Source organism: Euprymna scolopes, chromosome 26 (assembly GCF_053919585.1).
Source record: "Euprymna scolopes isolate OS-2025 chromosome 26, ASM5391958v1, whole genome shotgun sequence".
Lineage (NCBI taxonomy): Eukaryota > Metazoa > Mollusca > Cephalopoda > Sepiida > Sepiolidae > Euprymna > Euprymna scolopes.
In genome coordinates this window covers 94,778,876-94,794,429 of record NC_136507.1, presented here as the reverse complement: position 1 = coordinate 94,794,429, position 15,554 = coordinate 94,778,876, and the positions used below count along the sequence as shown (strand labels likewise).

The window sequence follows — 15,554 nt, the reverse complement described above, 5'->3', positions numbered from 1 at the left end:
AAGTGTTCAACTGAGCTCCAATCTATGGTCCCTCCTCGCCAAACTTTCACAAAAAGATCCTCAACTAGCTACAAACACTATAAAAAATTTCTCCCACTCTATGCCTAATTCTAAACACAGGTTCCATGAACAAAGTTTCTTTCATAGAACTGCCCACCTGTAGAAAACTGTTCCACTGACCTGCTTCCCCAGACGATTACAATATGGTAACCTTCAAGTCCAATGTAAACCAGTTCTTGTTGAGCTGTCCTCTTAAATAATCCAAATTCTACTCAATCTATACTATTAATGATTACAACATTACCACCTTACATTCATTAACCTTCGTCCTCAAGTGGCCTTCAGGCCTTGATAAATGATTCCCTTGTAAAAAAAAAAAAAAAAAAAAAAAATGCACGTTTCCCATGAAAAGATTTTTTGGCCATGATTATAGAAAAAAATATTTTTTTTGTGATTAAAAATAAAATGAAAATGTAGAGAAACTAAACTCCAAACCTTTCCACCATTTCTTATTTGATTCATTCGTCCTAATGGTGTGCAAACAAGATAATCACAATTTTGATATTAAAAGATGGCAATGTTTTGATTGAAAAATATTAGATTCAAGTCACGTTTGTACACAAAGATGTTAACGCATCATACATCGATTCACGATTGTGTAAAACCAGTCAGGAGTTTACTCCCACCCACTAGTTATTTACATCATTCCATTCCTCTCTCGACTTACAAATATGGATCTAACATCTGATACAATGGAGGTGTAATGCGAATCTTAGAGACAGGCTTAGATCTGATAACCTCAGAGAAAGATTAAATTTAGACTGTATAGAGATGTGTACAGAAGAGAGTTGCTTTGGTTACATTGAAAGAATGCATGAGTTGTTGGGTTAATTGTGGAGATAGCAAAGTCAGTTGAAAGGGGGAAAAAAAAAAAGGAAAATATGAGAATGTTAAGAATGTTAAGGATGGATTTGAAAAAAAAAGAAAAAAAAAGGGGGGAATAAAGACCTGGCCAGAGACAAGGTTAGTTTGGAAATGAATTTTTGAAATCCAATCAACACATATCAACAGACGTCAAACCGAATTATGAACATCAGAATACATTGTGAGGTCAAAGACTTCTTTCCCCAACGTATCAAGGCGAAAAGCCATTCATAGATAACGGTTAATGTGATGGATGGATGATGAAGAATATTACAAGATGACTGCAACTGATGAACAAATTTTGTTTACATATGAGGACAGTTCATGACAGGTGTTTGTTGATATTGGATTTGAAGATGACCATGTTGCAGTCAGCAGTAAAGTAGTTCCAAAGTTGAAAATTCATGGAAATTCTATTTGCTAGAGGAAGAAAGCAAAATTCTTTCCAGTTGTGGTAAGACAAGTTCTTTCTCTTAATTTACATCATTCCATTTCTCTTGTTTCTTTTATCAATTACCATTTATTTATTATAATCATGCTACTCCCATGGATTAAAGGGTTCAATTCGAAATTCTGTGCATATTCCTGTGTTTAATAAAAAGATTGGAGTTTGACTAGATATGTCTGAAGAAGGATGGAGGTTACATCAGCTGAAATGTACAAATAAAAGAGAAGTCTGAATAATCCAAATTATTAATTCTCGTCTAAAAAATTAAAAAACATTTCTCATTCACTTTTCTTTCCACCATCTAAAACAATGGCAAAAAGATGAAAAATGTGCATGGTAACAAGGTAAGTTTTAATAAGATATAGATTAAACAATATCGATTGTGTGTTCAATCTATTTTTAGTATTATTAGACAATGGACACTATTTTAATTTGGTAAGTTTTCGTTATTGAGCCAATTTTTGTTTTTTGTTCATGATTTTGAATTTTAATATTATTTGGATTACTATTTTAATAACCAAGATGAGATTAACAATTCAAATCCAGATTCTCAAAGCATGTGAATTAGTGTTTTAGTTTAGTCATTTATATCATCCACACTTTTCAAACATCTCATAAAACGTTTGAATGTATTTCATATTCGGTTGTGCTTACACATGTTCCATGCTTTATACATAGTATTGAACTTTTTTCTACAAAGATACCATGATTTCAACATTTTCCATTTTCTTGGTTTGTTTGGCATTTTCACCAGGATTCAGCACTTGCGTTCTTTGATAAAAGGCATTTGAAGAAGATCAAAGTTATTAAACTCCTTTAATTTAATCTACCCCCCCCCCCATTCTTGCTCCATGTCTTTTTAGAGTTAACTTTTGAACTCTGCAAAATGTCCCGGGACTATCAATTTTCCACCTTCACTACTCAATATCGTTAATGCAAAGAACCTTGGAATGCTTGTGGACAACTCCTTCAAACCAATACGTCGTAATATCAAAAAGATTAACAAAACCAGGCATGTGCTTTACTTGATGCAGAGATTCTTTCTCAACCCAACGGAAGATACCCTCCACATCCTGGTAGGGTCCCATTTTTGAATATACTATTCCACCAACAAATGCTTATTTCCAAAAATATCATACACCTGGAGCATGCTCAACTCTTAGCAACCAGAGTGGTGATGAGATACTTACCCACAAAAAGCAGCTTCAAAAGATTAAATATGTTCTCACTTGAGCAAAGGGATCCCATTCCATCGTACATCATTACTAATCGAAATCCATCTTTAGAGCCCCTCCCCCCATCTCATATTTTTGTCACTGTCCATTTTATCTGTTGTAATTGCTGGATTTCCCATGAGAAAGAAACATGGACACCTTTGTATAGCTTACTTGTCATATATATATATATATATATATATATATATATATATATATATAAAAAAACAATTATTTTTAATACCTACAGACACTAATGTTTCATCTTTCTGCAATCCTCAATGTAGGAAGTAATGATTGCCGCTGATTGTGGGGTTCGAACACAGCAATGAAGCTCTGTCTCCATTAGTAAAGAACAAATCACAGGGTCACTGCCAATCACAATGATATTCAAGCGAAATTAAACATTTATAAAGTCATAAACGTTATACAAGAAGAGTCTACAGTGACTAAGTGACTAAACTGTCATGATCTCGCATGCAAACCAAATGAAAGATTTATTCATTTCCACAAACAGTGCTCAACTGTGAAGAAACTTAATTCTTAAAAGGGTTGAAATAACACACATATACACTAGCCATACCTGTGATCCGATGGGTCACAGCCACTATTTATTCTACTTTAATTTCATTTGAAAATTCAAAAACTATAAAATTTGATCAGTTATTTACATTATTCAAATGGCACTTGTAAGTTTAATCAAAACTTTAATAAATGAAAATATATATATAAAAAAAAAAAAAAAAATTAATGAAATTAAGTAAAAGTTTTCTTTTTGGAGAACGTCATTCCATAACGAATACGTACAATTTTTTTTTTTTCGATATTTTCCTTTTTCAATGTCTTCATTAAACTGTACAAGCACCATTCAAATAGGGGAAAAAAAAAAAAAAAAAAAAAAGGATCATATGTTTTACATGTCTTTGTTAAAAACAAACTCACTTGTTCATCTCTTTTCTGCTTTCTTATTTGGATTCCCTCTTCTTCTCGTCTCCGCCGCAGTTCTTGTGAATCCAAAGCTTTATTCTTGTATGACTTTATGCGATTACTGGCAGGACTAGAAGTATCAGCCATCTGACAAAAAATAAAATAAATAAAAATTAACCTAAACAAAGTCAAAACAAATTCACTAATGTTATTAAGTTTCATACATTATTAAAAAAAGTGTCACTGCCAACACCACAGTTTGAACTTGAAATTCTAGATAATGAATTAGACGACCATCATTTACTATAAATATATGCTACTGACTTCCATGTTATTACAAATACATTCCATATATTTTTTTTATAAGTTTATAAAAGGCAACTACTTTGAAATTACCTCTGTTAAGAAAAACAAAATGAACTCAACATTATCCTTGCATAAAATAGACAGAAAGATGTTGAATGTATGCAGTGTGATAAGATAATCTACCCATTTCTGGAATAAATGGACTTACCCAAACAATAAATACAATTATGACTAAACACATGTCAATTGAGGATCCGATGTAGACAATCAGTCCAGCAGAAACTAAGCCATTGCGATTGCCTTTTATCTATCAGACTGAAATATTCATCCTAAGTTATCCTAGGAGGCTACCCTCCCAGGCCTTGCCCCCCTCTTTGAGGTGGAGTAGGGTTATTGCTTACTGTTTGAGGCTCCTGACTAGAGAATTCCAACAGAGCTGCCCATGCAATTTATAATAAGCCAGAGTACTTCTTTCTGGGGTCTTGACTTACTTCTCCCTACTTTTCGATCTTGTGTCACATCTTCCTGCAGTGGGAAGGAAGTAGTTGTCACGAATTATGGCACAGACCAAAATTGGGGCGCCTATCTTCTAACATTATAGTTGTTAATTGTATCACTGTTTCTTGATTATTACTGACCCTACAAGGCCACAACATGCCCCCTAATTCTTTTTTTTTTTTCAATTCATAAAAAATATGAATTTGTTATTTCTAAACATTGTTTATTTATTCTCTTTAAAAGTTTTGTGTTGCTTGCTTTCAAAACTTTGCTGATACATTTATAATTACACAAAACTATATATTAGAAATCATTACTACAGGTAAGAAATTTATTAAAATGAGTTTTTAATATGTAAATTAGCTATAACAAGATAAACCAATGTTATATATTAAAACAAATTTCAATAGAAATCTTTAAGATATAGAAATGATGTAATTGATACTGGCTGTAGTTGGCAAAATGAAGACAGAACAAGCGTCAATAAATTGATGTTGACATTTAATCACGTTTATAGGACTTTTCAAATTCTCATTTTAAGGAAGTAATTACAACTAATTTGATAAAAAAAAAAAAAAAATCTAACAAACCAAATTATCCCAAGAGATTACACTATTTTTTGTTTATCCTCATATTTACTTTGTGTTTAAAGGGATCTTTGTGGGAACACAAAACTCCTCCATTAAAATCAGTTTTTAACTTTCAATTATAATGAAATTCAAGCCATATTAAAAGGACGCAAAATTAGATAAATTCTTAAAAAGTGAGAATAACGGTCATCTATCACTAATGGAGATTTGGTATCTGTCTGAAGCTGAAACTATACTATCTTTTAATGCACAATGTGGAATGGGGAAGTAGTGTAGTATCTGTTCTGTGGTTATGATTACTAGGGCTGTGACAACAAAATATTCTTTTCATTCTTTTGACTCTCGGGTATATATCCTACACAGACACACTTAATCAGCCGAGAACCACACCCGTATATTAAACATAACATATTAACAGATATATCAAGAGTCAAAACAATGAACAGAATATGTTGTTGTCACAACCCTAATGATTACTTACTCTTGAGGTGGAAGTTTAGCACATGTGCACTTGTACTACAGGGTGGAACGATAAATTTGTCGCCCTAAAGAAGACACTACAATTTTATTTTAAAACATTTATTGAAAAAATTAATTCAGGTAACTTTATGTAGTAGAGCCGACATCTATTCAATGTAACCGCTTTTAACCTCAATCACTACCTCGATATGGGTCTGGAACTGGGAGCATGTTTTTTCCACAATTGCTAATGGCGATCAGGCTGGCTTTGGTGTTGTGTGTGGGGGGGGAATCATGTTGGTGATGTTCTCGATATATGACAAATGTAGTAGTCCAGGTCACGGAGGGGGGGGAGCAGTGAGAGGAGGGTACAAAGTTGTAGCACTTTCTGAAACCAAACCTGGGTCTCTTTGGACTTGTGGGCCGGTGCGGAGTCCTGCTGCCACACACAGAGTCTGCCAGTGGTCAGCCGATTGCACCAGGGTATCACCACACTCTTCAGCACATCCAGGTACATGACTTCGAAGATGGGAGGGGGCATGATGTGACCCTCACTTCAAACCGCACCAAAGACCATAACTGTGGCCAGAAACTTGGTTTCCATCACTCTCGGACATCCCTGTTATTCGTGGTAATACAGCAATGAATTTTGAGGGTGCTGGCAATGGTCCTGTTGTCATAACTTGGATCGGTAGAGAACATGAGTTGTACAGCGGTGCATCTCAGATTTCGCTCGTTGAACATTGTTACTTTTAGACATGATAGAAGGCTTCTATCACTCTTGGGATTTGTACACAACTGGCCACCTAGTAGATGGTCTACACACATCTACAAACACCTGGACACCCAGGCTAGTCTATAATATAAATCTCACCTGTCTGTTTAAATGTATGTATGTATATATGTATGTCTGCCTAAAACTTTCGACAGACGCGACAAAGTTCAACCCTTCAGACGACAAATATCGAAAAATTGACTAAAAACATTAATACCCTCACCCTCAACTATGCAATTTTTACAGGTGGGGGTTTCTTTTTTCGCCGATATTTTTGGAAGTCATCCCCTCTTTTCGATTTACTAGTCTTAATTCAAACCTTCGCCACTTCCGGTTTGGCGATGGACACAATAGCAAAGACGTCACGTTTTTTTTTTCACGTTCTTTTCCTCATTTGCGGTATGGGTTAGAGCCTGCCTGCCTGCCACCACTTTTTTTTTTTTTTTTTTTAATTATTTTGCTCAACACATACCTTGAAACACCTGGGCAATGCCGGACACTCAGGCTAGTTATGATATAAAAATGGTAACAGTAGCCATAAAACCTAGCTATTCTTTGTTTTTTTTTATGGTTAAGTAATTTGATTGAACACCATTTTGAGAGCTTATAACATTAGTGTTGCAAATTCTGTTTTACAATGTTCACCAGATCTGTTTGTAAAGTATTCTGGGTGGGGTGATCTCTTGTTTGTACTAAAGATTCTAAGAATCTTATTTATGAAGTTGTTCAGGTGTAATGAGATTACCCCTGGGGAGCTAGAGAAAATAATGATACTACTAATTATACTAATAATTTGTAATATCTATTATGATAAGAGCTGAGGTTACAAAACTGCGCTGATAAAATTCAGGTTAAAATTAGAATTTGATTTGGAATGCACTTTTTGAATGTTGATGCTATTTTCACAGATCGGGATTCAGTTACCTTTTCTACAAGAGGAGAGAAGGTAATACATAAGGTCAGGCGGGGTTTTGAAAGTCCAGCACACTACAACAAGTGCATTCTGGCCTACAAAAAGAATACCCAAGTAGCTGTCTATATTCCTCAGTAGTGGCACCCCCTAGAACTGAACAAAATAATATGTCAACCTGAGTGAACCAAGGCTAATGTCAGACTGACTGTTGAAGATTCAAAGATGTATTCACACACACACTCAAAATGTGTCAGGTAAAATTACGAGTGGGAGTTAGAAAAAAAAAAAAAAAAAGAAAGTCATTTGTAGAATGCATGAAGACAATTTTTCTAAGTATTAGGAGAGAGCAAAAAACCCATAAGAGTGAAGAGTGTCTCAGAGTTGCAAGGCTGTCCTGTATGCTTGCTCTCTTGTTGGTGACCTACAGAGCACATATGGTACATAAAGAAACTAGTGTGAAAATAAGGTAATGCTGACGTTATACCAAAACTAAAAAGTAATGAAAAGATTTCAATACTCGTTATTAAAGTGCCTGCAGTCCTCTGCATTTTCTCACCTGCAACATACATGCATCTCTTCAATTTTTGGAGGTATTGCCTGGGAAGACGACTGAAACCGAGATAGATAAGTAACAGAAAATGAGAATCCCACCAAGTACAGAAAGTTTATACTTTCATCAATAGGGGATATTTTGATATTAACATAAAATGCACAAGTATCAAAACCTTTCAACACAAAATCTGGAAATATTTCAAATGGATGTAAAAATTATTCAATTAATCTTAATAGATCAAATTTTAAATTAAATTTAAGCTAACGTTTTTCTTTTTAATTCAACTTAGACCTAGTGACACTGAAGAATCACGATGCCACAAATGCAGGGTCCCCCTCCATGAGTGAAAAGATTACTTTCACAAACTGCGAAATGCAAAGGTTTTGTTTTGAAGAAAGAAAAAAAAAAAAAAAAAATTAGCCAGATGAGCTTTGGAATCTAGCAAAATTGTTTATAAATACACACACTTCCATCTGGACACGTAAAAGTTACAGAGTAAAACATGCTCTTTTCTAGATTCCAGGTGAGAGGAAACAAGAGTGTAAATAGCAAGTCAGACAACATTCTGTCATCTGAAATGAATTATGAAAAAAAACCCCTCCACTTCATAATAAAGTCAACAATGAGTATCTTTTTTTCCCTTAGGTCATCAGAGATGATACATTTATATAGGAAAAATTAAATTACTGTAATTGTATTATTTTAGTAATATCAAAATAGCAAGTGTTAAAACTGGCAAAGTTTAACCCCCCCCCCCGATCGCTTTTGACAAATTTATAAATGCACCATCATATTGTTAAACGTGTAAAAATATGAAGGTGCATTTATGTTATTTAAAACACTCCAAAGTATACTTTATTATTTTTTTATATCTTTGGTATTCAACACAGATCGTAATTGATGCTGATTACAGCTAAAGCTAAATGAAGAAAAGCAACAAATCTTTCCCACAATTAAAGTCTTTGTACTTAAAAATAATTACAGTCTATAAATATAGACAACCTGATTTCTGGAAGATTGGGAAGACTATTCACAATTACAGTTTTAGTCTATTTTATTGCATTTATAATTACATTAGCAATTTCTCATTTTTTATAACCTTTGTTATTGTTATGCTTTAACTGTGAAATTTTTTTTTATTTCACAAGTTTTTTTTTAAAAGTTCTTTACTATAATTAAAAAGCTTTCAACTTTGTTTTTGCTTGCACAGAAAAGATTGTTTATGGACTTTAAGAGAATATATGGAAATTCCATTGTTGACTGAAAAAGATTGGTTTTAATCATAGTTGCAGAATTGCAAGGTATACGGTCACATGTTCACTTCTAGACTTGAAAAATATCCAACTGAAATTATTTAAGTTTTCAAAGTATTCAGACTCAATTCTTCAACAAATAAAAAAAAAACTCCCAACTTTCAGCATTCTTAGGAAATAGATTCCTTCTCAAACCTAAGACTGCATAATCACATTGACACACCGAATTTCATTTGATCACCAAAGTGATCAATGTTGAGCCAGGTGAGTACAAAATGAGTGACCATTTGGGAATACCAGCTGCTGAATATAGGAGAATGTTGAAAAAAAAACAAAAAACAACATAAGGTCATCTCCCCTAACAGAGATATATATGTGACTGGAAACCGGTTATGAATTTTTTTATTCCCTAGAAACTGTCTTTTGGAGAAAGCCGGTTGAACCCAGAGTGTTAATGCTACTGGCTATGGTTCAGACTATGCAACCCTGGTTGTAACATGTGCATAGTTTTTTTTAGTTTTATTTAAATGGAAATATACACCAAGGCATAAGTTAGAAATGGCTTTTGTTTTTGTATTAAAAAATTAAGTATTTGCTATTTAATTCACATTAAATGATGCATGTACCAATACTTTCCGACCATAAAAACCTGTTAAAGCAACAAGTAAAATAAAAATGTTAACGCTGCTAACATGTCATTTTCGGAATTTTTGTGACGGATTTTAGTTTTTAAAAGTTTGTATATTGATTATGTAATGTGGAAAATAATTACCACAGATGAAGCTCTTAATTATGGTGGCAGTACGAATTCTCTTAACTATTTAAAAAAAACTTTGTTTTTTAAAAATAACATGACAAGTATCAAACATCTTCTAATATCTTTTATACACCAACTGATAAATTAATCTTTTTACTACTAGAATTTTTTTTTTTTTTTTTTTAAATTCTATTTTCACCCCAAACACGGCATATTGCCACTTTGATGTAGGGGGCTACTATCAGGGGTATAAACTACAAGGGTACCATACAGGGAGTTGGGCAGCAAGATGTTTGTTCACATTATGCTTGAACTTCTATATGTCAGTACAGTTGGGGAAGCAGGGACCCGGAAGGGAGCTCTAAAGTCTAGTAGCTCTGGGGAAGAAACTACTAGAGTAGAAAGCTCTTATCTAGGGATCTCTACTCTGGAGGGGTGGGATTTAGCCGCTAGTCCGATTTGTCGGGGGTATTTACGTCGAGGGGGTACAAGTGCTTGTAGTTTGTCAGAGCATTCACCATTAAAATACTTGTAGAACAGGCAGAGGAATGCAACATTTCGTCGATGGGACAGAGGCTGAAGCTTAGATGACAGTTCAGGACCTATCAGGTTGGTGACTCTTTTGAACCCTGTCTAGTAGTGAGAGACTAGAAGATGCACCAGCCCAAATATGACAACAATACTCCATACATGGGTGAATGATGGCCTTATAGAGGTACAAGATACTTTCAGGCATTAGTAGTTTTCTAGCACAGTAGAGAGAGCCTACATTCTTTATAGCGGTCCTGACAATGCTCTCAATGTAACGGTTCCAACTTCTGTTCCCAGAGAATGTTAGGCCGAGGAGTTTAAAAGAAGCACTTTCAGGTAATGTGTCTTTGGCCATTGTTAATAGCGGTAAAGAAGGTTTTTTGTAATTATTGAAGGAAACGAGCTTAGTTTTGGCAGCATTGAATGTGATCATCCATTTATGTCCCCATTCCACTACAGATTGGAGGTCTTCCTCTAGTGTTTCTTCCATTTCCTTAAATATGTGTTCATTTGTTCCCCCATCATGCCTGTTATAGAGCGTGGTGTCATCAGCATATATACCATCTATGAGACAATTTTATTAGGGAGGTCATTTATGAATATTAGGAATAATAAAGGTCCAATGATAGACCCCTGAGGTACTCCTGCATTTATATCATATTGTCTAGATGTGCAACTGTCGAGGACAACCCGGATTTTTCTTTTACTTAAAGATTTGATGATGTTTAGTATTCGTCCAGTGATACCATATGGTCTGATTTTTCTGAGAAGACCAGCGTGCCATACCTGGTCAAAAAAGCCTTAGATACATCTAGGGCTACCGCTCTCCTTCCCCTGATTTGTCCAATGAATGGTGTATATGTTCAGCGATTACAGTTAGGATATCTGCTGTGGAACTTGCCTAAATCTGTATTGTTGGTCAATCAGAAGTTTAACATCTGTAATGTGATGGACAGAGACAACAGATACTGACGAAATTGGTACAGTTTTCAAGTTCTGTCCTTCGAATGACAAATATCAAAAAATTGGCCGAAACATTAATTCCTTCACCCTAAATGCGGCCATTTTTACAAGGAAGGGTTAGTTTTTTCAGCAATATTTTTGCAAGTCATAGTTTTCTTTCTGATTGGCTGCTTAATTTCAATGCTTGGGACTTCCAATTTTGTCATGGAGACATTGGCTAAAACGTCACTTTTTAAAAACAAAAAAAACAAAAAAACTTTTTCTTCTTCGCGTTATGGGTTCGATCCTGCCTGCCACTTATTTTTTTAAAACTCTCCACTTGGGCTGCCTACTGTTTTGATCTCCACCCCACTACTACCCCCCCCTCGTTCCTTATTACACCACCTAAACACACCCAGGAATCTCCTTCGTGTTAAGGGTTCGAGCCTGCCTACCTGCTTACTACTTTTTTTTAAAACAGTTTTAACATTTAAACAGGGTTAGATAACATTTTTCTTATTTGTAATCTGATTTTCTTTTAAAACAAAAACTGAATTATTTTCAAGTTTGCTTCTTTTTTTTTCACACCTCTCTTCACCCGGGTTACGTCTAATTTTTTTTTTTCTAGGAGGTTGCTCAATATCCTTACTACACCATCTCTTTAAATTTGGACAACGCCAGGTACCCCCGCTAGTCTATTATATAAAGGGAAGTTTTTGCGTGTGTCTGCTAAAAGCATTTGTCATTGGTATCTGACCAGGTCGAAACCATCTGAAAAAATAATGCCCCGGATGGATAATATGTGAAAAAGAAAAAGAAAAAAAAAAAAAAAAAGAAAAAAAAAAGAAAAAGAAAAGATTCATTCTGTGGTGATCAACTGGACCACTTTTTGGAAGGGGAGGGGGTGGGTGTTGCTTTATTTGCAAACCACACAAGCAAACTAAATCTATGTTTATAAAACTTATTTTGCAACGTTATGGTGTCATAAGCACTCATGGCTGTATGGGCAAAAGCGTTTGTAAGTTCTTGCTTTCTTCCTCTCTTTTGTGTTTCACATTTAAACCCAGACACTATGGCTCAATTTATTTATTTTTTGCACTTGTACGGATACTCCTGCTATTTCGATTGAAAGAAAAGTTTTGATTCATCTTTTCTTCTTTTTTTTTTGGGGGGGGGGGTGTCCCAGCGCACGGGCAATAAAAATTGCTCAATATCCGGAGAATAACTTCTCTTTGTATCCCTTTTGCTGAAATATCTGGTGGGGAGGTTGTCACATACTTCTTTTTTGGGCCGATCACATTTACGTTTTTATCCATTTTTAAGTATCTTTTATTTTTGAAATTGTTGTGGGGTAACCGATGAAGCTGACATATAATGAAAAACTGCTCAATATCCTTAATACAGCAGGTGTGTCCAAACAAAACTTCATATCCACCCGGGCAACAACAGGTATCCATACTAGTTATATACAATACTCAGAGAATTGGCTCTGTAATAATAAATACGAAATCTGCATGAATGAAAATATATTTAAGCATATTTTACGCCCCCCCTCCCAATTAGTACAGATTAAAATTGTATATTTTATTTTACTGAGTGAACTTCTTGAATTGAGCAGTTAGAAAAATGAAAATGTAAAAATAGAGTCAATTTTATGAAAGACTGAAAGTAGTTGTGTTCCAACCGTCATTTACCTATGTTTGCATATGTAAAATTTGCTGTAAAAAAAATTTTTTTTTTTAAAGTCAATAATTATGAAACTTTTGTTAGAATTCTTACAATAAAAATAGAATTGTGCAGAATCTATAATTTATGAAAATTATCTGGAAAATCTTGTAAATGAAATTCATTTTAAGAGAGTTGTAGTATAAACTTAGTTTCTTGTACACAGAAATACATAAACCACGATTTATAACTTATTTTTATCAGATTATAATAAAAAAAAAATAGAAAAAATTCTTAGATCAAACTGTTTTTATGCATGTCATTAGATATTACAAGTTCATTTTTATGCGTATTACTAATACACAATGGTAAATCTATTTTCATTTTATGCAAATTGTATAATTGCAATACAAGATTTGCTTTGTTTTATCGCATATATTAGGTTATTCAATGCCAAAAAGTATCTATTGATTCAATGCAAATTGCAAGAATCTAAAAGTAAAAAGACTATTTTTAGTTATGTAAAAAGCATCTTAAAAAAAAATAAAAAATAGTGGTAGCAATTGTGATAGAATGAGTATGTTTAGTGTGCACACGCATGCATTTTTCCTGGGAAAATTGAAGAAACCAAAAATCCAACCTTTCCCTGAAATAAAAGGACCAGAAGAATGTGACGGTTATCTATCTAATAATAAATAAATATGTGTGTGTGTGTGTGTGTGACCTTGTCTGTGTGTGAGGAACGATCTCAACCAAACTCCTATCAATTTTTTTTTCTACAAACTTGAAACCTAATATAGAAGGGATTCGAACCCATGGAACAAATTCAATTTGTTTTTAATCAGTAAAAATAACGGGTCAAAATTGAAACTTGGCAGGCATAATTCAACTAAACGTGTTACTTCTATGCATACGCAAATATAGATTTATATCATTAACAATGCCATTTGCAGTTTTCATATGGGTATAAACTCAGCTCAGATAGTAACAAATAACGTTGAAGCACTGGTTTCGATTATAGCTGATGACACAAGTAATTTTTTTATTTTTTTGACTTTTGAAATCACTAATATATATATTGGGTACAATATAATAATCAATAGAAAATTGGCTCTATAATACAAAATTTGCATAAATCAAAATATTATATTAAGCATATTTTAAGACTGGGCAACACCGGGTGGCTTGCTAGTATTTCTTTTTATAGATTTCTGAACAGTTTCATTGCTCTTAATTTCACTCAAAGTCAGAGTTGACTTATAGCATACGGTTTTAAGCTGTAAGCTATGAATCACAAAGAAAAGCACTAAAATTGGTCGGCCACACTCCAAGACAAACAAAGCCATAATGATTCAGATCCTGCGCAAGTATTCTTTCGTTATATTAACACAAAATGTAATAAAGAAATAAATAAATCAGTGTATAAATCTTTGCGCTTCCAAAACCAAATTTTATTTCCATCATCTCTAAAAACTATTAATGTATACATATACTTGCAAAATGATTTTTGACCAAATTTATGTTTTGTAACACAACTAGTCACTGAATTATGACCGTTTGTTGGTAATTAGAAAATTGGCCATTTTGTGTCATTCACTCTGAAGCCAATTTCACGGTGTAGAACTGAAAATACAGGCTTTGCCCAAGTGGAAAATCCTTGTGAACGTAAAGTAATCTCATGATAAATATAAAATCATAATGGAAACAATATTAGATCAAACCAGCTTAAATATTGTGTAAAATCTCATTGACCCTCTTGAGAAAAAAAAAAAGTAAAAAAATGCATGAAAGTGAAAACTTCACTATTCATATAAAATTCATTTTGGCAAACACATTCAATATTTACGATTCATAGCCCAAAGATAGGCCACTTCTGTCTTTTCGATAATCGTCTTTCGTTCTTGTTAACTCCTTACATCAAGTGGCTTCATACCTTGTCTGGAGCATTTTTATTCACTAAAATTTTTGACCGACTCTGTTTTCTTTCCAATATAAAAATCTATTAAAAAACTAAAGAGCCTATTAGTGAAAATAATAACTTTATATAGCCTGAAAAAATAACCAAAAATTGAAAGGCATCTAAAGTATAAAGAGGACGACAGTTCGAAATATCTACAAGATGTAAATATTTAACTTTTACAAAGTTTACTAAAATGTCAAAAAAGAAGAGAAAAAAAAAATGGGTGAGGTTCAAGTCAAAGGCTGCATTGTTGGGCAGTAAATTCTATCAAATATTCAGGAAGTTTTTAATTCTAAGAATATCCGGATTTTACGACTTCTAAAATCGGCCAAACATTTTACGTGACAGTTATGTGCTGTGAGGCAGTTCGGATGGCTAGTGTGAAACATGAAACGTACAAAAAAAAAAAAAAAAAAAAAAATTTCTACAATTGCAAAAACTGAAACATGATCAGGTTTTTAATGCAATTTTTAGCAATATGAATATGTCCTGCGAAAGGGATATAGAATATTTCATTTTTATTCTTTTAAAACTTAAATTACCATCTACAATGTTAAGCATGATTTAAATAAAAAATGTTTTTTTTTACACGTTTTTGTTTTGTTTTGTTTCATGAAATATTACATAAAGGCTACTTAAAAAGTATTGATTTTTTGGAGAAAACTATTGGATAGTTTTCAGACATCTACAATGTTAAACATTAATAAATTAACGTACACATAATTGGTCTCTGATGGGAAAAATACTGTTTAAATAAAAGACTAGCTTGATAAAATGTTATTTGTAACCTGCTCAGTCAGAAACAATGGTTATAAAGGTGGTTTGTTACTTTAAACACA

General features: G+C 33.4%; 1 protein-coding gene across 3 annotated transcripts in view; it reads right to left on the bottom strand.

Moving 5' to 3' along the window:
* The window catches only part of LOC145248277 (importin subunit alpha-7-like), a 115,023-nt gene that overhangs the window by 74,216 nt on the left and 25,253 nt on the right, over positions 1-15,554 (bottom strand). For 2 of the 3 annotated variants that reach the window (XM_080110146.1, XM_080110148.1), the window contains exon 2: positions 3,529-3,660. In XM_080110146.1, coding sequence (XP_079966272.1) covers positions 3,529-3,660 — 132 coding nt within the window. Of the gene's footprint in view, positions 1-3,528; positions 3,661-7,610; positions 7,665-15,554 lie in introns of those variants that run through there. The other variant, XM_080110147.1, reaches the window with a different exon arrangement.